General features: G+C 36.2%; 1 protein-coding gene and 1 long non-coding RNA gene across 2 annotated transcripts in view; one reads left to right on the top strand and one right to left on the bottom strand.

The window, feature by feature from the left end:
* The window catches only part of LOC137625381 (uncharacterized), a 31,359-nt gene extending 17,665 nt beyond the window's left edge, over positions 1 to 13,694 (top strand). The window contains exon 2 of the long non-coding RNA XR_011040855.1: positions 13,476 to 13,694. This is a non-coding gene — a long non-coding RNA (uncharacterized lncRNA). The remainder of the gene's footprint in view (positions 1 to 13,475) is intronic.
* LOC137625380 (rhotekin-like) lies at positions 9,621 to 26,823 on the bottom strand. The gene is made up of 10 exons (XM_068356242.1): positions 26,626 to 26,823; positions 21,939 to 22,147; positions 21,450 to 21,548; positions 19,740 to 19,850; positions 19,026 to 19,205; positions 15,862 to 15,956; positions 15,108 to 15,214; positions 14,415 to 14,531; positions 13,506 to 13,773; positions 9,621 to 11,880 (listed from the first exon to the last, which is right to left on the bottom strand). The coding sequence occupies exons 1-10, from the start codon at positions 26,722 to 26,724 to the stop codon at positions 11,690 to 11,692; spliced, it is 1,476 nt and encodes a 491-aa protein (XP_068212343.1). The 5' UTR covers positions 26,725 to 26,823; the 3' UTR covers positions 9,621 to 11,689.
* Positions 26,824 to 27,500: the final 677 nt, after the last annotated feature.

The following is a 27,500-nucleotide window of genomic DNA, read 5'->3' as shown; positions in this document are numbered from 1 at the left end:
CTACATTAATGTTGTTTTTTTTTTTTGTGATTAATATGCTCTTGGCTATCGACTAGTAAGACTTTTATATTCCATGATATAGACTTATCTCCTTAGGGATAACTCCTACGGGACGGCTAACTTAATACTAAAATGCATAAATATAACATAAAAGATAATAATTACTGTAGATAGAATAAATTCGAATTTAACCTTGCTTCACCTTGATGAGAATAGTTGATAGACTACGAAAATAATGATAAGGAAGGAAAGAGGGAGATTGTATTGTTTGGAAGGAGAACTTCCTGTAAAACTAGATAAAAATGAAATTTTAGTGATTTTTCTCGGTCTTCAAGGGCATTTATTGTCCAGAAGTTGGACAGTAAAATTGAAGAAAGAAGTGGATGCAGAATTGAGGTAAAAGGCTAATAAGTGAGTGCAGTTAGGGGCCAAAAGGGATAATGTGACAACCTTCTTTGAGGGTTTTTACTTGATTGAGGCTTAACAGGTTTGAGTTTTATCAAAACCTGTCGATTGAAGGATGTTCCTTAAGGGTTGTAGTACTCTATTGGGAATGTCCCTATCTGGCGATCTGTTGAACAGGGATGCTAGACACGCTCAAACTCTGTAGTTTCTTGTGAGCTTAAGAAGTGGGGTTTTTGAGGGGCCGTCGATCTACCTGCTGAGTGTAGGGGTCTATGACTCTTAGTCTAAGAGATCCCTCTCAGAGAAAAGCTCCCGGCAATTTGGAACGAAGGATCCATCAGGAGTCATGGCCTGGTCCTGTCTTGATGGAGAATAGGTTTGGGAGCTGGTCATATAAGTATATGGTCATTCTTTAGGCCATTGCCCTGTCCCTTGCCTCTGCCATCCAGGAGCGACCTTCAAGTGCGGCATTGTCTGGTCATTCCAAACAATGCTATTTTGCCATGTTGACGTTTTTAAAGGAGTGGTACTTTTCTACAAGAATTTTGCACATCCATACTTTTTCCACAAATTTCTTTAATGAGTGAAGTAGGAAATTCCTCAATTTCCTTCCTCTCCGTATGCTGCTGCAGCAACTCCCAGGTTATCAGAACTTCATTATCCATCCACTAAATCCCCCACAACATCACTGACTCGAGGCCCATACCCCAGCCAAGAGACAAATATTCTTCCTAATATTGGGGAGTCAAGTTGAACCGTGACAAAACTCATATCATGGTTTATAGATAGCTCAAGGGCAAGTGACTTCCCAACATCTATTGACATTAACTATTAACAAATCGTTTAAATTGTATGTGTGATTTTTTTTTATAATATCTACTTTAGTTAAGCCCAATTAGTTGGTTTCTTCTTTAATGGCAAAAAAAGGCAAAATCTCATGGGATATTTTTGGTGATCAATCTATCATGAGGGAGTATGTTATATGTTAATTCTTTCATTCTTCCATTATTTTGATGTTGTTATCTGTGGTCTTAAGCTCCTGACCTTCATCTCCACTTATTGGTACAAAACTTTGCTGGCTATTAAATTCCATATTATTCTTGAACCGAATACAGTATCAACCTCTTTAACCATGGTTCACGTGTTCTTTTGCTCATGTTGCACAAGATTTTTCATAGTTCTGACCCCTAGTTAATTCCAACAGTCTATCCGTTATCATAAGGCTCAATACTATACAGTATTCAAGATAGAGCCTTCAGAGACAGTTGCTTCTCCTGTAACAATTTTTTTTTTCACATTTAGCCCAAACACTGCATTAAACCACTCAATTTAGAATTGTCTCATCACCAAAGTTGTTGAACTGAACCTCCACGTCCTTGATTGGCTTGTGCCAATGCCTTTTCTTTGGAGTTTTAGATCTTGTCTTATTCCAAAACAGCCCTGTTTTGTTGCAATTATTGGGAGTTGAATGGCAGGACAAGATTAAAAATGAGACTATAAGAGAGATTACTCAAGTGCCATATGTTGATTAGATCATGGTGAGGAGTAGATGGAGATGGTTTGAGCATGCTCTTCACATTCCCCAAACATTTAGTGGGGCTCCACAAGGCACTAGAGGAGTTGGAAAACCAAGGCCTACATGGCTGAGGACTATGAAGCATTAAGTAAGAGAGGATGAATGGAGAAGTATTGAATTCAAAGCTCAAGATAGAGACGACTGGGGAAATCTAACCAAGTTCTTTTGCGTCAGTACGCGTAGATGATTATGATGATACATCATATGTATACCAAGGCATTTTCCCCCTTTTTTAGGGGTAGCCAACATCAAACAAATAAAACAAACAAGGGGACCTATCCTCTCTACGTTCCTCCCAGCCTGACAAGGGACTCAACCGAGTTCGGCTGGGACTGCTAGAGTGCCACAGCCCACCCTCCCCTGTTATCCACCACAGATGAAGCTTCATAACGCTAAATCCCCTACTGCTGCTACCTCCGCGGTCATCCAAGGTGACCGGAGGAAGCACCAGGGCCTACCGTAACTGCGTTACAATCGCTCGCCATTCATTCCTATTTCTAGCATGTTCTCTTGCCTCTCACACATCTATCCTCCAATCACCCAGAGCTTTCTTCACTCCATCCATCCACCCAAACCTTGGCCTTCCTCTTGTACTTCTCCCATCTCATTATGATGATGATGATGAATATAAAAACCTCCAAATCTCTAATAAAATCCTTGTCAACTTCTTTATTGGCAGTGACTATCTCTCTTTGCCTCATCAGTCCCCTTAAATGTATCAAACTCCCCCAAGGCCAGCATTAATCATTTCACTACTATCATCATTCGTTCTGCCTTGGGTTTTAAAATGTTAGTTTGCCCCATTTTAACCTTCCAGCAAATTATGTCATGTCTTTCAATTATCCAGATCAGCAAATAAATTTTCAACTTACTCTTATAACTCTGGTCTTTGTTTTATGACTCTGATCTTTGTTTTGATACATATTTCACTCCCTTTGCAACATAATTCCATTTATTAGTTTATTTTTTCACAAACATTAAAATTATGGTTTGGCAGTGTTTGCCACCAGATCATCAGCGATGCACATGCAGCTCATATTTTTTTTTTTTCGTTTTTTTTTTTCCACTTCTATAGTTATTCAAACCACTTCTTTCGTGTTTCTCTTTACTCACTACCTTTCTTAGGACCCATGAGTAACAAACTCGCTGAATAGGGGGGGGGCGGGTTTGTTTTAAGAGAAAAAGGACACAACTGGTGGCACACATGAATCACATGACCCAAACAAGTTCTACTTTCCTCTTGGTAAGGGTAGAAGAGGCTCTTTAGCTATGGTAAGCAGACCTTCTAGGAGTAGGATACTACAAAATCAAACTAGTTCGGTAGTCTTGGGTAGTGCCATATCCCCTGTGCCATGGTCTTCCACAGGCTTGGGTAGTGCCATATCCCCTGTGCCATGGTCTTCCACAGTCTTGGGTAGTGCCATATCCCCTGTGCCATGGTCTTCCACAGTCTTGGGTAGTGCCATATCCCCTGTGCCATGGTCCTCCACAGTCTTGGGTAGTCCCATATCCCCTGTGTCATGGTCCTCCACAGTCTTGGGTAGTGCCATATCCCCTGTGTCATGGTCTTCCACAGTCTTGGGTAGTGCACCATAGTACTGTACCATGGCCTTCCACTGTCTTAGGTTAGAATTCTCTTGCTTGAGGGTACACTCAGGAACATTATTCCATGTTTCCTAATTTCCTGTCCTCACTGGGCTTTATTTCCCTGTGGGAGCCCTTGGGCTTATAGCATACTGCTTTTCCAACTAAGGTTGTACAGTAGCTTAGCTAGGAGGCTGATAATAATAGCTAGTTTGTTGTATCCTTATCATGGCAATGTATGGCATGATATCTCTTCTTGACAAATCACAACATGCAGTGTACCTAATTTCACGTACTCCAAAGTAATCATGTGGTGTACCGTGGTTCTACTGTACAGAGGTTTTTATCCATACATTAAACATCCTATCTTTGAACTTCAAAAGTTCAAACTTGCAGTGAATGTTATGTTGAACTGGCTGACATGTTTCTCTTAATACTATCATTATTACTTGCTAAACTATAAACTCAAGTTTGAAAAGCAGGATGCTATAAGCCCGATGGCTCCAACATGGAAAGTAGCCAGTGAGAAAAGGAAATTAGGAAATAAATAAACTGTATAGGCTATAAGAAGTAATGAATAACAACAAAAAATTTCTTAAGATTATTAACGTAGTTGAAATAGATCTGTTGGGTATAAACAAGAAAGATAGGATAGTGCGCGTATACCGTCAAGCAAGAGAACTCTAACCCAAGACAATGCAAGATCTATTAATATATAAGATCTATTTTAACGTTGTTAATGAGCTTAAGATATTTTGTGTTCATTATTCATTACTTCTAGGGTAGATTTTTATTTCCTTATTTACTTAATTCACTGGGATCTTTTTCCCCTGTTGGAGCCCTTGGGCTTATAGCATCCTGCTTTTCTAAGTAAGATTGTAGCTGAAAAGCAATAATAATAATAATAATAATAATAATAATAATAATAATAATAATAATAATAATAATAATAATGGATGATGATGATAACCTCCAAGATTCTTTCATGTTTGATTAATGGAATTTGGGCTCGAGGAGTAATTGCGGGTAATATGGGAGGGGTAGGTGGTAAAATATAATACTAAAAAAGGAGTCATCGAGGACCAAAAGGGTTACTGCAAATGCAAGGGACTATTATATTCTTACAGTATCTCAATTTATAATGTTGAATAATCACCGCTTGTTACATTTTTCATTTCTCTATACCATCGTTCCCTTTTCAGTGTTGCTCTGATGTTACTTAGTTTTGATTTTCTCTGTCAATATGGTAATCTCATCACAAAAGAAACTAATTTGATTTAACTTGTCTTTCATAAAATATTCCGGTTAAAGTTTACTTTGTTCCTACTCTAATATAAACCCTCACTATTCAATTGAGTTTATTCTATTGCATTTTGTTAAGACCTAAATTAAAGTCCTGTGGGTCTAGCAACATTGTCTGACTGTCTCTGTTCCTATTAGCATTGGATAGTAGCACAGGAACCTGTGGCTCAATAACCACTTTCCTCTCGGTCATTCTGACGAATGGACATCTGCTTGACAGCTGTCCATGCTGTGCGTTTGTTTTCTCAATTTGCCTTGACCTTGAAGGTTGCGCTTGCGGTACTTTCATGTGCCTGGAGGAGGTAGATCGCTATCCTTTATGTCCTGCGCTTTGAGATACGAGGTGTTCCAGGACTTCCCCTTGCGAGATTTGTAGGGAATGGTCATCTTCCAGATGGCAGTTTAGTAGCCATAGCCATCATAAAATGAAGGCAACATTCCTCCTCTACTTCTTCCTCCATAAAGGGCAAGAAGCAGAAACTTCTTCAAGTCCTGAATTTTCCTTATTCGACCCTTCGTTGTCGGAGTTCCCAGAGACTGATAACAAAGGATGGCGGCCATTTAATCCAACAGGAATTTGTAAAGGAGTTATCTCTAATTGTACTTAGTAAGATGGAGAATACTCAGCGATTATGATCTCCTGGCTTCAGCACTTAACTACCCAGAGCACGATTCACTATAGGAATTGTTATTATCTCCAGAGTTTGTAAATCCTAATAGGTCCCCATCCCCTCCAACAACGAGTGGGCTAGACTCGGGAAGAACTTTTTATTTCAGATAAGGGAGAACAAGGAGATTGCTCTTCCATGATGAAATCTCTCCAGTAAATGTAGAACATTTACCTGCTAATGACACGCCAACACTGTCTTCGTGCCGTTCGGTGAATGGGCATCAGGTATCCTGCCCCCTTTGACTCTGGGAGAGTTACATTATTCTTCAGTAAAATCCCATAGCAAGTCGGGCCTACTAGTAACACCCGAAGGCCCAAAAGTTAAGATTTCTCCTAGAAAGAAATTGCCAGTAGCTATGTGTGTCTTTTAGGCTTGCTCCTGGTTAGAACATTGGCCAGGGGCAGTCTCATACTGAGTAGTATCAGAAAATCTCACAGTTTCTGATATAAGGTAACAGTATGAAGATCTTGTCAGGTTAAAGATAAAGGCATTAGAGTTTGTACTCCATCAGACAGTCTTTATCTGCAGTAAATGTATGAAAGAGAGGAGAGACACTGTAAGTGCAAAATTTCCAAGGCATATACGACTCATAGAGATTCCTCTAACTTAAGGAATTCTAACATCATGGATCATCCAACTCGTTTTCTCCTCTAACAGAAGTAGCATCAGCGTTGGATAAATGTGATGTGACCAGGCAAACATGCTTACTGAGAAGAGTTGCAGCATCTAGATTCCCAGCTCTTTCTTTGCAAATGCCAAGGCTTTCCCCCTTTAAAACAAGATTCTCCTCCTCATCTGTTGCCAGAATCAAGCAACACTAAACAGTATAAAAGACAGTCGGAACCCTCGACTTCGCCACCCCTCCGGTCGCTGGAATTGAGGATATCTAGGTACCCGTTAGGGGACAACAGATTCCCTGACTTAGCACCTGTTGGGGGAAGCCTGCAAAGTCACTGTCAGGGCAGATCCCTTGCCTGTAAAAGTTCTTTGCTCAGGATATCGCATCCCTCACAAGCTGTAGCCCTCCATGAACTCCAATGATCCTATCATTGTATTTGGTGAGATCCCAAAAAGATCTGCTCTTGGAGAAAGAGATATCACAGATTCTGGAGAAGGAAGCAATAGAGGTCTTTGATAGGTCACCAGGTTTCTTTACCAACCTCTTCTTAGTGGAGAAATGCAAAGAAGTTTGGAGACCTGTCATAGACCTTTCCCATTTAAAGAAGTGTGTCCTTCAAACTCAGTTCAAGATGGTGACCTCTAGCAGTGATGCAGGCTATTAGAAAGAACGACTTCTGCTGACCATAGACCTAAAGAATATGCATATCCAAGTTCCAGTCCACCCGAGATCAATGAAGTACCTGCATATAATTTTCAGAGAAAGAACTCACAAGTTCAAGGTGTTGTGCTTCGGCCTGTCATCAACCCCACGTGTGTTCACTCACCTATTCACTCTAGTCTCCTCGTGGGCACATGCCAAGGGAATAAGGTTACTGCACTACCTGGATGCCTGGCTCCTATTGGCAGAGTCAAGATCTCATATTTTCTGCCACAGAGAGCTGCTTCTCGAATTTTGCTACAACCCAGGAATTTGGCTAAATTACGAGGAGCCGAAAACCCACAGTGTCGTCAACAACTTGATCATGGACATAGATGCGGTCCAAGACAGAGTATTTCCAACTGCAGACAGTCTAGCAATTGAGACAGATTGCAACACCTTTTCTCGAGAAGTTCCTTCCAGCTCATGTCTGGCAGAAGATACTGAGACAACCTGCCTCCCTAGAGAAACTGGTACCCTTGGGGAAGATACACCTTCGCTCAACACAATGGGCTCTAAGAGTCAATGGTCGCAGACATAAGACTCCCCATCAACTCTTGTGAAGATCCTTGAAATGTAAAAACAGATCTCTCGTGGTGGCTAAAGGAGGATCTGTTAGCCGTATTCTCTCTAGATTCAAATTCCAGACTTTCTAATCTTTTTAGATGCTTCTCAACAAGAATGGGAACAAATCTCAGGACTATTGTCACAGAAAGACATAAATTATCTGGGGAACTATAGGCTGTGTATCTAGGATTACTCTAATTCACAGAGATGATAAAAGGTCTCTCGGTATTATTGACGAGCGACAATATGACCAGTGTGACATTTATCAACAAGGAGGAGCTCTACCAGTTGGCAATAGGGAAACAACATTGAGATCAAGTAGATACCGTTCATTTCTCAACCCGATTCATCCCGCGGAAAAAACTTTTTAGCAGACAATCCGAGCCGTCTAGGGACAAGTTAGTTCAGAATGATCTTTGAGTCCTCTAGAGGCGAAGTGTCTCCCTACACCTCGGGAAACTTTTTTTCCTGTTCAACATGTTCAGCCAAATGATGTACTTCTTCCAGATTCGGTATACAGTATTACCAGCAAACGACTTATCAACTGAAAAGCCTCTGCCTCGTCTACGACTTTTAGTCGGGTTGACTCTCAAGTCAGACTGGAGTTCTATTGCAGGCGTAGGGTAAAAGGATTCTTCTTATCTTCATCTTCCAGGATACGAGAAGGGGAATTCCCGGAGCAGACGATCATTCTATGCTCATCAATCATATCTGTGGGGCCATAATTTAGGCCACCACCCAGATTTTTCAGGGAAGATGTCTCAACCTTGATGCATTGCGGAGAAAAGTTCTCACGCATTAAACTAGCATATGATCTATCCTTGAGCGGAATACCCTGGGACGAGTTTTAAACCTGTCTTGCACGTGAAGATTTTGAGTTGTGACCTTGTCTTGTGGGTGAAGAATTTCTCATCACACGCATTAAGGTTGGGTGCTGAAATAAGGCAGCGTTCACAGTGACGTCATATAGCTTAGATACAGCAGTAAGTTAGGATTTGTTAATCTGACGTTCAGCCTAAAAGTATTCTTTGAAGAAATTCTCGGTAGGACAGAAATGGTTACACTCGACTTCACAGCATTATTAGGCGTAGAATAGAGGCCTGCTGTGAGCATGAAGGCATTGTCAACTCTTGTGGGGAGAGATGCAGCCAAAGCAGTCCAACCATCTTCATGTAGAGAGATGACAAATCTCGATTCATTCCGGGCGTTCTTTAGAGGAGTTTTCTGCCAAGAACCTCCTAGGTTTACAAGGCCTTTTTCATTAATGTGATTTGGAGACTGATAACCAGGATCTTCCAATAAGGCTGCCTCGGTACTGAGGGAAATTACAGACTCAACTTGAAGGTCCCTCTGGGAACGAGAGATGCTTTCACTGTTCCGAGTAGAGACACTTCTAAAGGTGAAAATCTCCCTCCAGTTTTCTGAAAAACTGGAGGGAGATTCTCACTGCACAGAATGAGATTTTTCTCTAACTCCGGTTGTGGGGAGACTCAGCAACGTAGAAATCTCATTAAATTTCCTACGGCTTGATAAAATATCTTTCCCATTGGAAGGGAGTTGATTCCTTTTAGTATTTATTTGGATATTCTCTTGAACATCCCTTGTCTAGGCAAGAGAGATGTGTATTGTCCGCCTGGCTCATAAGGACGCCACAATAGTTGCGATCCCGTCCTGGGCTAAAGCGCAAATACTCAGATTTACTGGACGTATGCACTCGCTCATAAATCACAGTTAATGAACAGTCACTCAAAGCAAGAGAGCTTAACACTAAAATGGTAAACCCGATGAATGCGAAAGGCTCGATCGTATAGAGGAAGTGAGAGAACAATCTCTTCACTTTGTGACCAGCAGTGTTGTGAGGAGACACTGTTAGCCCCTCCCACTTGCTCCTTGAGCATGTGCTGCCTTCACCCAGAATGACGCAATCAACCAATGTTTTGATTGGCTGGTCGTAGAAAACATGATTAGAAGTCACGACGTATAAATGACTTGGAAGTTTGTATCTGCGTAGGAATAAACAAAAATTTCTTATTTGCAAATTATCTTTACATACAGACACATGCTTTTGAGTGACAAAATCCTCGGTCTAATATAATTTCAAGTGTGTAAATCACGGTTACAGTAACTTGGTATATGAATTTCAAGCCACACAATATTCAAACACTTGCGTAACACAAAAGAAAATTTATATTCGTAAAATTATGAAACTTTTATTGTAAAATTTTTAGTCCACAAAAGAAGCAGAACAAATGATTTTGATATTCGCCAATTGACAACATTGGCTTAAACAGTACAGTCTTCTTCAAATTTATAAAATGGATTTTTCTTATTTTATATTAGCTGACCATATTTACATTATTCTGAATCTCAATAAATTTCCAAATATAGAATAAAGTTACTAAATAACCCAATATAATATTAAATAACATACATATATACATTGGACAGGCTGTGTGAATATCTTCAATGCAAGACAGAGACAAAACAAGTGTGGTAGAGATAAGTCGTACATAAAAAAAATCACTTCGCTGAGAACGTTAAACCTGATATATTAGCAATATGCATTGTTTGTTTAAAAAGCAAATGTTTATTGATGTCAAACAACTGATCGATAGCGCCGTTTAAAACACAGTAGCAAAATTTGCCATCGTCAGACGTAAAATTTATCGTTTTCATCGCCGTTTTAGTTGACCACAGATAATGTATCCATTTACATATTTTATAACATCATTCAAACCTGGTAACATTATATATGTTACTCTAGCATTTGTATATTATTAATTGATGTAAAATTTAAAAATAATTTTCACAAGGCTGATCCATTAACACGTTATTAAATATACTGCGTGCTGTTCTATCAAAGATAGAATTATTTTTCATTGATGTACATGAAATTTAAAAATGATTTTCACAAAAGTTGAACCCTTAACACGTTTCTAAATATACTGCGTGCTGTTCTATCAAAGATCGAATTAAACCATGCCGTATTAGCTATTTTTACGTTAAGCTACCGAAATTTTTAACCTTTTAACCTTTTAACCAAAAACAAATTATTTTGTTAGCCATCAAGACATAAAATATTATAATTGCAATCAATGATATCGGATATACCACACATTTTATACCAGTATCTTCCTGTGCATTTTAGAGCACCACAATATATAAAATTTGAAATCAAGTGACCATTAAACTATTTTCACAGAATAACATCTGCTGTATTTTAAAAGATTACAAGTATAGAATACAGTTATTAATAATTACAATTGACACAGTACCCTATAATTCATTTCCTATTGTTTCTGTATATGACTAAACAGACATTTACTGCAGAAAAAATATTAATATCTGATTACAGTCTTACCTTGCATCAAGTCGTTCATTGCTTCCAAATGCCTTGGTTACAAATTAATGTAATTTGGAAAAGAACTTTATATCTTAATCCCATTTTTACCTAGCTGATTTTTACATCGTATTGCTAATAAGTATCTTCATATATTGTAATCATAAAGGCTGTGAAAAATATAAAGATTTTTCATAAATTCCTTATCATTGACAAAATACATTAATATAAATTTCTCGCTTAAAACAACTTGAGAAAACATCTCAAGGTAAGACTGTAATTTAGACCTTGGTGCGCAAAAACAACTTAGCACCGTATTAAGGAGTAAATTTACCTAAACTATTTACAGTCATACAAAAACACCTTCAAATCCTACACATTTTCATCCTTCTATCTATACTTATCTATTGTTAAAGTGTTTGCACTAAAATTTATGGAATGCCTAAAGTTGTCGTTCAACAAAACTTGGTCCCTCCTTGTCTCGGTTATAAAATCAATTTGGTAACATGCATAAACGTTTACAGTTTTAAATTCCTAAAACTAGCTCATCCGTGTGCAAGAACATGGAACACCCATGACACGTGTCTATTGATTTCCCCACAAAGAATATAACTACAGCACTGTTTCCTAGTATAAGTTGAAGCTTTTTAACTTTAAGAGCAACTGGTCTCTCGAAATACCTGATGGAAATCAGATGTGAATGAATAAATAAGATAAAAAAAATGGGCTGTGGCTAGTGGTGTATATAGCGTGCAAATGCTTTCCTCACAAAATATATATATCAATGTTTTGAGCAAATGACAGAGAAGCTCTCAACTTACCCCTTAAAGAAAAAAAAAGAGAAAGGTTTGTTACAGAATATATAATATTTACAAGTGGCTGCCAGAATTCGATACATAACCTGTCTCAAAAGATTTTCAAATAAATTAACTCTTGCTTTTGAAAAATGGCATGTTATATTTCACTGAGCCCCAACGCCTGAAGGAGGAACGAGAGGAGAGTGTCATGGCGCGAGGTCTGGCCATGGCGTGCGCCGGGGTGCAGTAGTTGTTGACGAAGGATGATGATCCGTACAGGTCATCCAGCGATGATTTTTCTGAGCTGGGTGAACCATCACCTGAAAAAAATAATGTAGTCATTAAGTACTATTGTTATAAACCACGGAAACGACTATATTTAAAAGTAATTTGTATTTTTCTTAAGTACTAACTCGAGTCCTTTAATCAGCAAAACTCCAACGGCCTTTAAACATAATACAAACCGTCATCCTTTAATAGGACAAGGGAGAAAACCTCTCGAAACAAAACTGGCTGGTTCAATTTCTCGCAATTGTCAAGGTACTTCCTGTAATGCTGGAATCACACAAGTCATTTCTTGCTCAAGGTTTTCTGCCAACCTCCAGCCAATCATAGCTTTCTAAGCTGTTGTGGCGTCACTCTACGATCTTGCAGTTTGAGGAGCAAATAGGAAAAAGTGTAAAGCGATCAGCTGACATCATCACAGCACACAGAAATTATGTAACTGTTCCAGTAATATGTATTATTAGATTATTATGTGAATTGAATTCTAGAACTACCACAGGATGAACAAAGCTGATTTCTATCATCTTGTGAGGCTTTTGGACTTAACATTGCGAAGCAAGAGCACTTCTAATCTGCAGCAGCCATCTTCTTTGTTTACATCCGAAGTCATGCTCGCTGCTTCCCGTCCAATTGGGAAGTCAATGTCTCAAGCAACAAGTTTTCGTGTTTTCCATTTTGGGCCCCAACGGCTTGTTGCTGACAACAACAACAACAACAAAAAAACCTAGTTTGATTCCAGCTTTAAGGATCGGAAATGATGATTTCTGCCACTGCCTAAGCATGAAGATGTTACAGACGTTAAGCTATATCTCTACCAGGCGACTGGTAGTGTAGACAGTCTTAAAAGAACCTACAGTATAGCCACTGTACGTTGTCTAAAAGTATGGTCATTTCACAACCTGTCTAGCAGACATCACCGGCCCAAAGGTAAAAGTATACGAAGATATACGAGTACACTACTCTGGCCAGTGAAAGGTTAAGATTTCCTGGCATTTCCAAGCTCCTGCCTTCAATGCTTGCACTACTGATAGGTATTTTCTAAGATGCAATGCTGAGAAAGTCTCTCAGGTGATTTGTTTTGGACAATGTGCCTGTATATTTATCAATTTCCTAAAGAAAAAGCAGATATTTTACAGCGAAAAGTACAAGTGTACAGTTTGAAGCCAAAAGCAAGAGCATTGCTAGCTGTGAGGTGGGAAAGACTTACCCTACCCATGCCAGTAACTACAACCACCATGTTGAAATTGTTTCCAGTTTCGCTGAACTCGTACTCTTATTAAAGCACTAAGGTTTGTATTTGGGTTGAAACAAATGGGACATGTAGCCATGAGTTCAAAGTGTCATTCAGCAATGACAAGGTGCATTACACTATGAGAGTGTTTGAGTAAAGCATAAAATTTATATAAGAAAATAACTATCAGGATATACTTTATAAAGTTTAAAATTCTTTTAGTCATAGGATTTTATCTAATTGCTTTTGCAAGTTAAATATTATATAGGTTAAAAATTCAATACTCAAGATAAATCTTAAGATATTTACAAAACTAAGCTTTCAATAATAAATATTTATATCTTAATATAGAATTAAATCTTAATAAGAATACTAATTCCATTTCTTTCTTCCTTTCAGAAATGCAAACCACTTGGAAGGACGGCTTACCTCTGAGTGGCGTCTCTTCATAAAGCGAAGCAAATCTCCCTCTTCTGGGAATAATGAAGTTGTGTCTCGTCGGCTGAGGCGTCAATATTTCCATCTCCTCCTCCGCAGCCGCTCCCCATTGCCGGTGGTCCGCTATATGCTGTTGCAGGCACTTGTGCCACGATGTTGCCTCGCTTGGGGATTCCAAGACCAACGTGAGATTTCCTCTGTCGACACCAGTTGTGTTGGATAAGGCAATTCGTACGCCGTTGAGTGATAGCTCTGTATTCTGTGGAGTACAAATTTAATTAGCATAGTTTGGGATTTACAATACTGTACATATAAATTAGATATTTGAAAGGCCAACATTGACATAAAGTTAACTCGTCCTCCTCAAAAAGACTTGTTTTATTTACATAGGTACAAACACAAGTATAAACAGATAGTATGTATGACTAATTCTTCATAGGTTTCTTATAAAGTATTTTATTACTGTATGAACCAAAAACAAAGGATAATTCATCTATATTCTAGCAAGGTATATATCTCATTAAGCTTTCAATTATCATAAAATAAAAAGTGTAATTCATAAAGTTCTCTTTATCATTTAAACAAACCTAAAGTGTTGCTATACTTGGTTATAATTTTGGCTATTCGCAAAAAATGTTGATTGTCTTGATATAAGAATATTCCAATATATTTAGACCATTCCATTATTGGTCAGTTTCAATTTAACAGTAAAGTAATGGCCATTTGTATTTATTCTTAAATAAATTAATCTACAAAAATTTACTCTTACATTTTTTGGGTACTGTCCCATTAAAATGTCCTTAACTAAAATAATGCAGAAAAGAATCCATTTCCCAATATAAAATGAAACAAAAAACTATTTTCTGTTATCAAACAAACATAAAACATCCATTTTCTTACCCTGTCAATGGAAAGTGATAGGGGATGGTGAGGTGAAAGGTGTACATCTTCTTTATTGCCCCAAACCTCTAGCTGCCATCCGTATAGCCGACACCACGATCTCTGGAACTCGCTCTCCTGAAACGGACATTTTGTTACAGTTCATAGTCATAACTGACTGGCTTTGAATGACAACACTCGTGATAGATGAAAGATTACCAAATAAGAATAAAAAAGAGCATCTGTTATTCTACTGGCCAACTCCTCCCCATTCACATTTTATGCCCTCATGCAGCGGACCTTCATTCGGAACTAACTCTTGACTGCATTTTCTGTCCTTTCTCCAGTTATTAAAGGGGGCTAACAATTGATCATAGTCCTGTTACTTCCATTTTTAATGATTTCCATCACATGACCAAACCATCTTAATTTTCAAATTTAATAAATACAACAGAGAGCCTTCTCCAGGGGCTAACAAATGATCATAATCCTGTTACTTCCATTTTTAATGATTTTCATCACATGACCAAACCATCATAATTTTCAAATTTAATAAATACAACAGAGAGCTTTCTCCAGGGGCTAACAAATGATCATAGTCCTGTTACTTCCATTTTTAATGATTTTCATCACATAACCAAACCATCTTAATTTTCAAATTTAATAAATACAATACAACAGAGAATAAAAACGGAATCTTTTCTGTCTACTTACGGGAACGTGAGCATAGCCGGCAATTCTCTCCTGAGTAGCACAATCCGGCTGAGCTGCTAGACGACAACAGAAATGACCGTACAAGGGTAACTGGTTGGCCCTATTTTCTGTAAATAGAAATGGAGGAAGGAACTGTTAGATTTAGAGCATCATCCAGAGGTTCTTTCTTCCAATTCCAAATGCACTGGTAAACTCAGTCTCATCTACTCCAGGGACAAATAAGACATTAGAAAATGGGGTAAAGAATTAAAGTTTATACTTAACCCTTTTACCCCCAATGGACATACTGGTACGTTACACAAAACTCATCCCTTTACCCCCATGGACGAACTGGTACTTCCTTGCAAAAAAACTGTCATTTACATTTTTTTTCCATATTTTTGATAACTTTATGAGAAACTTCAGGCATTTTCCAAAAGAATGAGACCAACCTGACCTCTCTATGGCGAAAATTAAGGCTGTTAGAGCAATTTAAAAAATATATATGGTAAAATGTGCTTGAAAAAAAAATGCCTGGGGGTTAAGGGTTGGAAAGTTCCAAATAGCCTGGGGGTAAAAGGGCTAATAAAAAATAAAGGTAAAAACATATTACAGTGACAAATTAGAATTCATTTTTGAGACATTTATTGGAAAGGAGTATACAGTCAAAAAGAAATTACTGTAATGAATTATACACATAACTAATTTGTTGAGCCATTTATTGGAAAAGTGTATACAGTCATCTACGGAAACAAATACGTGGATGAAAACTTACCCGTGTTTTCCAAAGTGAGGTCGTGTGTTGCTGTGTTATTGGAAACATTCTCCAGACGAAGCCTAGCTGTAGCTACCATTTCAAATTTAGGACCCCTGAAAAGGATTGCAAGGTTTAATTTTATGTTTCTCTTGCATTAGGGAAGAAATATTAAGACTTGAATAGTTGGTTTACTTAATATTCAAGACCTTTTTCAGGTTACATATTGCCCTAATAGGAATTTTGAATAATCAGTTTGCTCCACATTCAAAGAGACCTTTTCAGACTACATATTGGCCTTATGGTTTTACACTCAAATGACAAGTGAAAACCTACGCATGAGAACGATAAAGTAATTCTATAGCCAGGCAAAAATAGACCACTGAAAAGAGCAGAAATCAATGCCGCTATAAGAGGAGAGATACTATAAAGAACATTCCACACAGCCTTTATAGTCCATTTTTTTTATCGAGGCAGATTTGCACCGACTCGCAGTGGTGCCCTTTTAGCTCGGAAAAGTTTCCTGATGGCTGATTAGTTAGAATTACCTTGTCCAACCAATCAGCGATCAGGAAACTTTTCCGAGCTAAATGGGCACCGCTGCGAGTCGGTGCAAATATGCCTCGCTAAAAGAAAAGGAATATAGTATCTGCAATTCTGCGTAACCGGGCCACCACTTTTAATTTAAAAACCTATTTTTTATGATTGTATGGATAAATATTCAGGCATCCATACCATTCTCATATGAAATTCCTCATGAATTCAAATACTTTTAAGGCATATTCAACTTTCAACGAAATACAATTGGTAAAACGAAATAAAGAACTAGCTAGACAATATAAATTGGAAAATTATTTAAAATCAGATAAAAGATCCCTTAGTCTTATGATCGATTTCCAACTTACTAGAATAACAACAAGAACAAATTTGGTACCTAAGTAACGACAAAAAAACAAAACAAAAGAAAAAACGCCCTATACTATACTATTCTATATAGGACTAGGGTACCACAGAACATTTGCAATGTCTATGGCTGAAAAGTAACACTTACTAAAAGAATGTTACTTAAATTGTCTATAAAGATATACAGTAAAGGGTACTGTATATAGTACCAAAAAAGCTCTTTTACTAATCCATTTTAAGTTTGCCACAACTTGTGTGGCACATTGTATGCTATAATAAAGTTCTTTGTAGTATCCCTTCAACCAAGCTGCGATTCTTTCTGCCTTTCACTTGGTTGTCCAGCTAAAAGAAAGTTCCACCTAATAACTCACAAATCTTACTGCCTGTGTAACAAAATTCCTAACAACTGACACTTGAGTAAAAATTAATAGAAAATGTTATTTTACTACCATTGAGATTCATGAATGTATATGTATACTGTATGTAATAAATAAATTTCTATAGTCAATTTAAAAAGGTAGGTAAAAATGTACATGGAGCAGTTAGTAAACCAAACTGAACCGTACAAACTATAAAGTTGAACTGTATTTTTCTCAAGATTCTTAAATGTAAAATCCCTTAATGTATTTTTTACAGTTTTACCATTAAATAAATATTTACCTTATAAGACGATGACTAGGTTTATCATTGAATCTCCCACAAAAAAAATATTCTATCGCAATGCATTGCTGAATTAAGGGTAATCTCACGGAGGACTAAATCTGTGTGACTTGGCATTTTTAAAACTTCCAATTACCAGACTAAAACATGAGATTTTTACCTTCCCTATGTAGTGGTAACCGTCCAATGACCAACAGCTTTTAAGAGACATTTTTTAATTTGTCAATACCGCAGTGTAATTTGACTACTTGGTCATATTTCTAATAACATACGATAGGTAAATGGAGTGAAACTAGGTTACAAACTTTGAACAGCTGAAGGGAAGGGACCATAGAAAATTGATGCAAAGTAACGGACTGAAAGCAAAGCAACCGAAGTCTGAACTAGAGCAGAGAAAGGATTCTGATGGTGACTATGGTGAACCATGACCTGGTGCAAGGTAGGTGACAGTCCCGACAGTATAAAAAGAACATTTTTGATTCTCGTTAAGACCAGAAATGATAAGACACTGAAAACCTGGTCTGTGAAGCAGCAAAACTAAGATATATCGGACTTTCTTGTTTTGCTCTATTCACATAATACATAATATCCTAAACAAAAAAATTATAGTATAATATATACCCTTGTTAGTCTTTATCATCATAATAAACATTTACTTTCAGTATATAGGCTTTCAAAGTAAAAATGTAAAATCACACAATAACAGAAACATCATTGCTAGATTTCTCTCAATAACATGGTTTGCTATTAAGCAACCCGAGCCATTTTAAATACTTCCTCTACATGATACGGTTCACTCGTTTGAAAAGTGAATGCTGTCTAATAGTGCATGACTGAGAGAAACCAGAAGGGATCTCTATTTAGTAACGAGTAAGTGAGGGAAATCGTGTCGCTTTCGTTACAAATTTGCCAATACAGGTACTTGCTTGTACTTAATTTTGTATTTCAGGTGACATTGTGCAGTGGCAAACTTGATTTTGTCCATGGTGTCACCCTTTTTGGAAATACTATAATACATTTTGTTCAAAAATTTTTAAGCCAAGTCGAAGTATATGTAAACTTAGGAATCCCTACTCAAAAGATTACGTTTTCAGTAAACTGATTAATGAGCAACTCAAAGTTTTGACTTATGAAATCCAGTGGCAACAAATTAACTTCAAGCAGAAGAAAGTAAATGTAAATTAAATTATCTCTAATCAAAAGATTACATTTTCAAAAAACTGTTTAATCAGTGACTCCAAGTTTTGAATTATGGAATCCAGTGGTCACGAAAGGCCGTTCATGAATGACAGAGGCAAGGGGACAGTGACAATTCCTTAACAAGCAGGACAATGACCTCGAGACTGACCATATATTATGATCAGTGCCCAAGCCCCCTCTCCAACCAATCTAGGACCAAAGAGGGCCTGGCAGTGGTTGCTGATGACTCAGCAGGTAGACCTATAGGCTCTCCCAAACCCAAAATCCTTAGCTCACAAGAAAGATGAGATTGCAGCGACCAAAGGAACTAACGAATTTGGGCATGACTCGAACCCCAGTCTGGCGTTCACCACATCGGTCAAGATATTAAATTACAGTATACAGTATTACCCTTAATATGATAATAACATAATAATACTTACAATTCACCGTTTGATAACTCATCCCTCAGTGAAGCTGCCAATTTGCGTCCGACCGTCCGCGATATGGAGGAATGCAGTGTTCTCTTCAACTTCCGCGGAGTGCTGGCCATCGTGAGGTCATTCTGAAGCACGTGACTGTAGACCTCCATGTTGCAGTCGAAGTTTGGAGGGATGCCGTTGCTGCAAACATTATCCCATATTAATATAAATATTTTCTTATGATACAAGTGGGCTTTTTTTGTTTGCGAAACTGTTTCATATGATTAATTGAAGATTCTGGTTAATTATAATAATGCTGATACAGTTATTTCGTATTTCCTTTTCCTACAGAAGTCGTACTTCAAAGGAGTGTCTTCGAATGATCGATTGGAATCCATATAGAAACTAAATAAAATTCAGATGACAAATGGTTGACACCAAAGTGAAAAATTAAAGATTTAGTCTCATTTGGGATTACTGAGATCAAAACTACAACAGTATTTCAAAAGGCCAACTGAGTCTGTTTATGAAATAAAATTCTGTATAGAAAAAGGAGTTTAAACAATGGTAAAACTTAATTTTGGGAGGGGCTGTGTGGTTTCATCACTATCCAATGTTGACATGCGATTCATCCAAGATGAACAATGCATTTTTATGATCCTCATTACACCACAGGTCTAATAGTATGTTCATGAAATTCTCAAAAGACGGTACACAAATTTAAAGTATACTTACAACACAATAATGTCATCAAAACATATGTCCGTCATCGAGCGATCTACCGGATTTACCATGACTGTGTCGTAGATTTCTGTTCCGATCTTCAACAAGACAAACACGGCAAATCTGGAATGAAAGTCAAAAGTTAAAAAAGGATGGAAACATCGGGTGTGGAATTTGAAGATAATTGTCTCATGCGTCCTTTATGAGATTCTAATGACACTTGCAAACCTTCTGCAGCAAATTGTCTACTAACTTCCATGGGACCTTTTGATTTTTTTTTCTAGGGGCATACTTAGATATTTAGGGCTCTTGGGTACCGAGTTAGCAAAAAGGCCCTCTTCCACTTAACCCTGGCAAGTTGGTGGTAATTTGAAATATATAATTTTATATTCTGACCCTGTTTTGGAGCCCCAGCCACATTTAGAAAACAAATTGCCCAACCCACGTCTCATCTTAGCTACGTCAGAGGCCTAGCTACATTTTTTAAAAAATGCCAAAACCCTTGTCTCATCTTAGCTACACCAATTTTCATTTCCATTTTTGAATTGCAATAAAGTACAGTTCTATAAGCTTCAAAGCAGCAACGTAAACTGCTTTACGACATGAAAAATAATAAATAAAATTTGTTGATACCCCTAAGCAGACAAAGCGTTAACTTCTAGACAAATTTAGGACACCGTGTCCTACAAAAACCTCAAAAGGTTTAATATTTACTACACAGAAGATAGAACCAAAACATAGACAACTGAAACATGGATATAAAGGACTACTGATAATGTATGGGTCCCATTTTTCATACCATAGATTTTCTTACAATCACATACAACATCCCTGAGACATAGAATCTTTGGAAGTATTATGAAGAAATCAAAGGGATAAATTGGTGATTGTTATTAAAGGTTAATAGACTGAGATTTCCTTACTCTTCATGAACATTTGCTTGGTTTTGAGAGACGAATTATTATTATTATTATCATTATTATTAGCTAAGCTACAACCCTAGTTGGAAAAGCAGGATGCTATAAGCCCAGGGGCCCCAACAGGGAAAATAGCCCAGTGAGAAAAGGAAATAAGGGAAAATAGCCCAGTGAGAAAAGGAAATAGGGAAAAATAAAATATTTTGAGAACAGTAACATTAATATTAATGGGCGTTTTGGGGGCCTTGACTTTAGTTATTGCAAATTATTATATCTATCAGGATTATATTTTCCTATTGCAGTGCAAAGAAACACAAGGATATCTGAATGTGTAAGACAAGGCTAGAGGAGCCTGGAAAATATTAATATTTAAATTTGGACATGAAAAGAACTTTGATTGAAGTGAATGTGAAAAAAAATGGAAAGAATTAATTTTAAGTATTATTTTTTAAGCTACAACCCTAGTTGGAAAAGCAGGATGCTATAAGCCCGAGGGTTCCAGCAGGGAAAATAGCCCAGTCAGGAAAGGAAACAAGGAAAACTAAAATATTTTAAGAATAGTAACATTAAAATAAATATTTCCCATGTAAACTATAAAAACTAACTAAACAAAAGAAAGAGAAATGAGAGAGAATATTGTGCCCGAGTGTACCCTCAAGCATTACAAAATGGAAGTAGAAATTAATTAATTTATTTATATATATATATATATATATATATATATATATATAAAAGATACCTTATGTAACATGATCATTAAAATATTAAAAAAAAAGTTATGTAAATATGAAGAACACTGGCTTACCTTCGATAGTCGCCCTTGTTCTTGAAATGATCGCTATCTTTCCATATGAGAGGCATTCGGAGATCCGACAAACACACTCGAGCTAAAGATGGTTGGGACCTGTGGAGAGAACAAGTATTGTATAAAAATGTCAAGATTTTCAGCAATATTATAGAATTTTGTTTAATCCTTTCTTTATTTTAAGATAATTGAAAATAAAGATAATTATAGGTAATGTAATGCTAATACTTCCCTATATTTATTTCAAAATTGAATTACAGTATTCAATATTGACAAAGAAAGGGTTCAAACTTGGCGTTAAATTCCCGTAGACTTTATCAAACCATCCCAAATATTTGGTTCAAACTTGGTGGTATGTTCCCGTAGATTTTATAAAAAAAATCCCAATCTGGCTAAATTTGTAAACATGGCATCACAAACAAGAGAGAGAGAGAGAGAGAGAGAGAGAGAGAGAGAGAGAGAGAGAGAGAGAGAGAGAGAGAGACTCACCCTTCATGACCATTATTCGAAGTCTTCCTCCTCTGTAGTTCAGCCATGTAGGCCGTCATCCTCTCATTCGAAGTCAGCAAATTCTTGGCTGCTTCCAGAGTGTGTGGCTGATTGGACCTTGGGCCCTGGGCGCCGCAAGCTGCCAGCAATTTGGTGGTTCCTTCGCGCATCTTGATCTCCAGGGCAATGCGCTGTTCCAGGTCATATTCCTGAGGATGGCAGAATTAGATAATTAGTTAAATGAATTGTTTTTATACATAAATTCATACACAAAAATAAATATATACACAGACATAAATATGCTTATATGTATACACAGACAAGTCTCCCACCATCACCAATCCGAAGTTCCCCAGAGTGGTGATGAAAACTGGCCAAACTCCATATGTGATTAAGGACATGTCTGAGACTTCTGTCCTACAGTGGACTAGAAACGGCTGCATTTTTAAATTTATAATTGTGTGTGTGTATATATATATATATATATATATATATATATATATATATATATATATATATATATATATATATATATATATATATATATATATATATATATATATATATATATATATATATATATATATATATAATACATATATACCTATTATATATATATATATATATATATATATATATATATATATATATATATATATATATATGCCTACCTCAAAAATCAAATACAATAATAAAAATATCAATCCTAAAAATAATATACACCAACAAAAAAAACTACAGCTCACATATCCAATCAATTCGAGCCCTCAGAAAAGTAACAAAATCTCTCTCTCTCTCTCTCTCTCTCTCTCTCTCTCTCTCTCTCTCTCTCTCTCTCTCAGAAGGGTTCCTTCAGAAGAGCACATATCCGCATTGGCCAGGGAACAAAAACAGAAGACGAACAAACGTTACCATTGATAGGGCAATGTAACCCTTTCCTGCCACAAAATATCATATATTCAAATCGCTTAGGGTTCACGCACCCTCGTTGAGAGAGAGAGAGAGAGAGAGAGAGAGAGAGAGAGAGAGAGAGAGAGAGAGAGAGAGAGAGGGTGGGTCTCTCTCTCTCTCAATATTGGAGATTATATTGATAATTTTTGGGGGTAAAAGATATAGTTGGAGAATAGGTTTTCCTAACCATTATAAAATATTGTTTATATATATATATATATATATATATATATATATATATATATATATATATATATATATATATATATATATATATATATATATATTATGCACATTTTCTCCTCTCTCTCTCTCTCTCTCTCTCTCTCTCTCTCTCTCTCTCTCTCTCTCTCTCTCTCTCTCTCTCTCTCTCTCTCTCTCTCTCTCTCTCTCTCTCTCTCTCTCTCTCTATATATATATATATATATAAATATATATATATATGTATTATATATATGTATATATATAAATATATGTGTATATATATAAATATATATGTATATATGTATATATATATACAGAGAGAGAGAGAGAGAGAGAGAGAGAGAGAGAGAGAGAGATATCTTCATAGCTACTCATCCTCTACATTCAATCAACTTATATTCCTAAACACAAACAAAACACTATTTATAACGATCAAATCATTCACCAATTAACAAAAATAATAAAAAAATACTTTTAAAAATATATAAATTATCCAACTAAGTTAATATACCCTCTCCAAAATTAATAATAATACTCTAAAATCTAAATCTTCATTTCCTGATACTCTGTCATGCGAGCGAAGTTTGGTGCATGCGTGGAAGAGACTTATGAACTGTAGGAAGTATTGACTCCTGTTACTTTATTAATATGAAGAAGATTGATGAAGGATTTGGCCTTGGTAAGGCTGTGACTAGCGCGCTAGTCTCTCTGTCTGTATGATGTCTGTATTCTGTCTGATTGATGTCTGTTAGTGTTTTAATGTTAAATGAATATATGGAATTCTTTTCATAGTATATATACGAGATATCAATATTATTTTTAAAATATAGTTTATATTTTATTTCTATGTATTGTCTGTATGATGTCTGTAGTCTCTGTCTGTATGTCTGTTTGATGTCTGTTAGTGTTTTAATGTTAAATGAATGTATGGAATTCTTTTCATAGTATATACACGAGAAATCAATATTATTTTTAAAATATAGTTTATATTTTATTTCTATGTCTCTATTGTCTGTTTGATGTCTGTAATCTCTGTCTGTATGTCTGTTTGATGTCTGTTAGTGTTTTAATGTTAAATGAATGTATGGAATTCTTTTCATAGATTTTCAAGAGAAATCTATATTATTTCAAAGTATAGTTTATAGTTTATTTCGACATATCCTCTCCTAGCAGGACTACTTTCCCTTAGGTGCTCTTGGGCTTTTAGTATCCTGCTTTTCCAATTAAGGTTGTAGCTTGGCTATTAAGGATAATGTAATAACTATCTAGTAATGCATTACAGTGGACCGTATGTAGAGCACTGAATGCCCTTAGCCTGCCCCCATTCCCCAACATAAAGAGAGAGAGAGAGAGAGAGAGAGAGAGAGGAGAGAGAGAGAGAGAGAGAGAGAGAGAGAGAGAGAGAGAGAGAGGAGTTACAAGGATTTTGGATGTCTCAAAGACTTTATAGTCCATCCGCGGAGGACTCCACTTACTCATTGGTAGAGCGATTTACTTAAAGCATTTAGAGAGTTCTTATCATATAGTCTAACTTATTCTTGAGAGAGAGAGAGAGAGAGAGAGGAGAGAGAGAGAGAGAGAGAGAGAGAGAGAGAGAGAGAGGAGAAGGAGTTACAAGGATTTTGGATGTCTCAAAGACTTTTTACTCCATCCGCGGTAGAGGGATTTATTTAACTTATTCTTGAGAGAGAGAGAGAGAGAGAGAGGAGAGAGAGAGAGAGAGAGAGAGAGAGAGAGAGAGAGAGGAGAGAGAGAGAGAGAGATAATACCAAAATGAAACGAAAAATTCTTCACTGGGCCAGTTCAAAACCAAACCGGCAGACGCGACAGTACTAGAAGCAATTTATCCATGGAGAGTTGGTTAAACCCTGGCCTATGCTAGCCACAAGGCTTAGGATGACAAGGGGGAGGGGGAAGGATAGAGGGAGGAGGGGGGGGAGTCCTTGGACCCCAGGGGGAGGGGGTATAGGCAAGATAGCTTCAGGCACCTGATCATGATTCGGCACAGAATAGGAGACGAGGAGAGAGATCGTTTCTGGCGGTCGAGTTTCGACTAAATGTCACAGACTTGGATATGGTTTAAGACTAAATCTTACGTATCTGAACGTGATTTGGTTAACTTTTAAATGATTTGAATCCTATAAAAATACATTTAGCAAATCATCTATATGAAATACTTAAATTTCACAGGTTTTAATATATAAAAACATTTTTAAACACATGAAAAAACGTAGCCAAAAAATTAGTTCTAAAAGTGTAAACAACAGATACTAATTCTCACGGACCTCGTAATCAACCCCTATACATGATATAACACAAGGCTAAATATCACGGACTTCGAGTACAAGTATGGGTTTACGAGTTAGGACCCCTGTTGCAAAGATATTTAATAAATGCATACAGTGCACCCCATGAAGTGTACAGGGGACACCATCACACCAACGAAAAGATGTAGAAAGTATACTGAATTGTGTGTGTGTGTGTGTGTGTAATAACTATAGCAGGTTTTAATCATAACTAAAATAGGTTCAAGAATTCATAAAAGAAAAATACCTGAAGAAAACTGATGATTTTGGTAATAAAAATGATTGAATTTAGTCAAGTTATTTTGAGAATCATATATATATATATATATATATATATATATATATATATATATATATATATATATATATATATATATATATATATATATATATATATATATATATATATATAAAGACCAAGTTGTTAGCAAGCAACTCTGCGCTCAGAATGCATAAAAAAATAATCCTGTATCTAGTTATATACAACTAGATTACACCGGTGCCATCTCTCTCTCTCTCTCTCTCTCTCTCTCTCTCTCTCTCTCTCTCTCTCTCTCTCTCTCTCACACACACACACACACAAACGAGTCAAACTTGTAGAAAATCTTATCTGTTTATTCTCTGAAGTTGTTTAAACTATACAAAAACAAACTTTAACTTAACTTGACAACAGAGGCTTAATACAGACCAAAAACAATTTTAAATAACAAAACAAAATAAAGACAAAATCAAAACAACAAAACAAAAAAAGACAAAACTTAATAACAGAGGCATTAACACAAAAAAAAACTATTTTAAATACCAACAAAACAAGAAAAAAGAGAAAACTTGCCTTAAAAACAGAGGCCTTAATACAAACCAAAATATTTTAAATGACAAAACAAAAAAAAAAAAAAACTTACCTTATCAACAGAGGCCTTAATACAAACCAAAACAATATTAAATAACAAAACAAAAAAAGACAAAACTTACCTTAAAAACGGAGGCCTCAAAAACAAATAAAAACAATTTGAAATAAAAAAAAACAATAAAGACAAAACTTACCTTAAAAACGGAGGCCTCAAAACAAAGAAAAACAATTTGAAATACCAAAAAAAAAAAACAATAAAGACAAAACTTACCTTAATAAAAGAGGCCTTAAAACAAACCAAAATATTTTTAAATACCATTAAAACAAGACAAAAAGACAACAGATAAAAAAAAATATTAAAAAAAAAAATTCTCACCTTGAAATTATGAGCCAGCTGTTTGATATAATACAAATCCAAATCCTGGAGGATTTCTATCTTCCCTAGGGAGGACTCCCTCAGAGGAAGGCCAGGCATAGTCCCCAGGATGCTGGTCAATCGCGAATCAAGGGGATATGTGTCCTACGAAGGATCTCCTGAAGGAGTTTGTGTCTTTCCTCAAAATCACAAACAGTCCGATTTTATAGTTATAAAATGGTATAAAAAATCACTTTTCGTAGGATTTTAAGGATATGGGCTTGATACTTCCATGGTGATCTATTTCTATTATCTATTATCTATTGTGTCTATTAGAATCTATCAATTCCTTAATTTCCAATTTTTCAATTATTTTCTTGTTATTTATATAAAGTTAATTTTCTTGTAAACACTTCAATATATAATCTGAAATTTTGAATTATTTATATTTAAGATAAATATGAATATTAATATATCATTTTTTATTATTTCAATTTATATGTTGATAAATCGGTTGTAAAAATCGAGATTATATATATATATATATATATATATATATATATATATATATATATATATATATATATTCAAATGAGCCCTATATATATATATATATATATATATATATATATATATATATATATATATATATAATATATATATATATATTGATACATTAACGTCTAGATTCTCTTCCCGACCTCGGGGTCAGAGCCACCAGGCGGAACCACTCAAAGACAATAGCTTCTGACCAGCCGGGAATCGAACCCTGGTCCAGGAAACTTCTAACAACGGTGACATACCACTTAGCCACGAAGAAAGAATACGAAAAACACATCTTTACAATGGTTTAGAAGCTTCCAACATTCGTAGGAGCCAGATGCAAGCATCAACGT

The sequence above is a fragment of the Palaemon carinicauda genome, chromosome 32 (genome assembly GCF_036898095.1).
Source record: "Palaemon carinicauda isolate YSFRI2023 chromosome 32, ASM3689809v2, whole genome shotgun sequence".
Lineage (NCBI taxonomy): Eukaryota > Metazoa > Arthropoda > Malacostraca > Decapoda > Palaemonidae > Palaemon > Palaemon carinicauda.
Note: the sequence above shows the minus strand (reverse complement) of the source record. Positions and strands in the feature narration are given on the sequence as shown.

What these genes read in the sequence shown, in the direction of transcription:
- LOC137625380 (XM_068356242.1), bottom strand. Translation starts at nt 26,724, where the DNA reads ATGCCTGGCCTTCCTCTGAGGGAGTCCTCCCTAGGGAAGATAGAAATC. An exon ending in GAGTTATCAAACGGTGAATT is followed by an intron (nt 15,957 to 19,025) that starts GTAAGTATTATT and finishes AATCCTTTTCAG; the next exon opens with GGGTCCTAAATTTGAAATGG. An exon ending in TATCACTTTCCATTGACAGG is followed by an intron (nt 13,774 to 14,414) that starts GTAAGAAAATGG and finishes TGTACTCCACAG; the next exon opens with AATACAGAGCTATCACTCAA.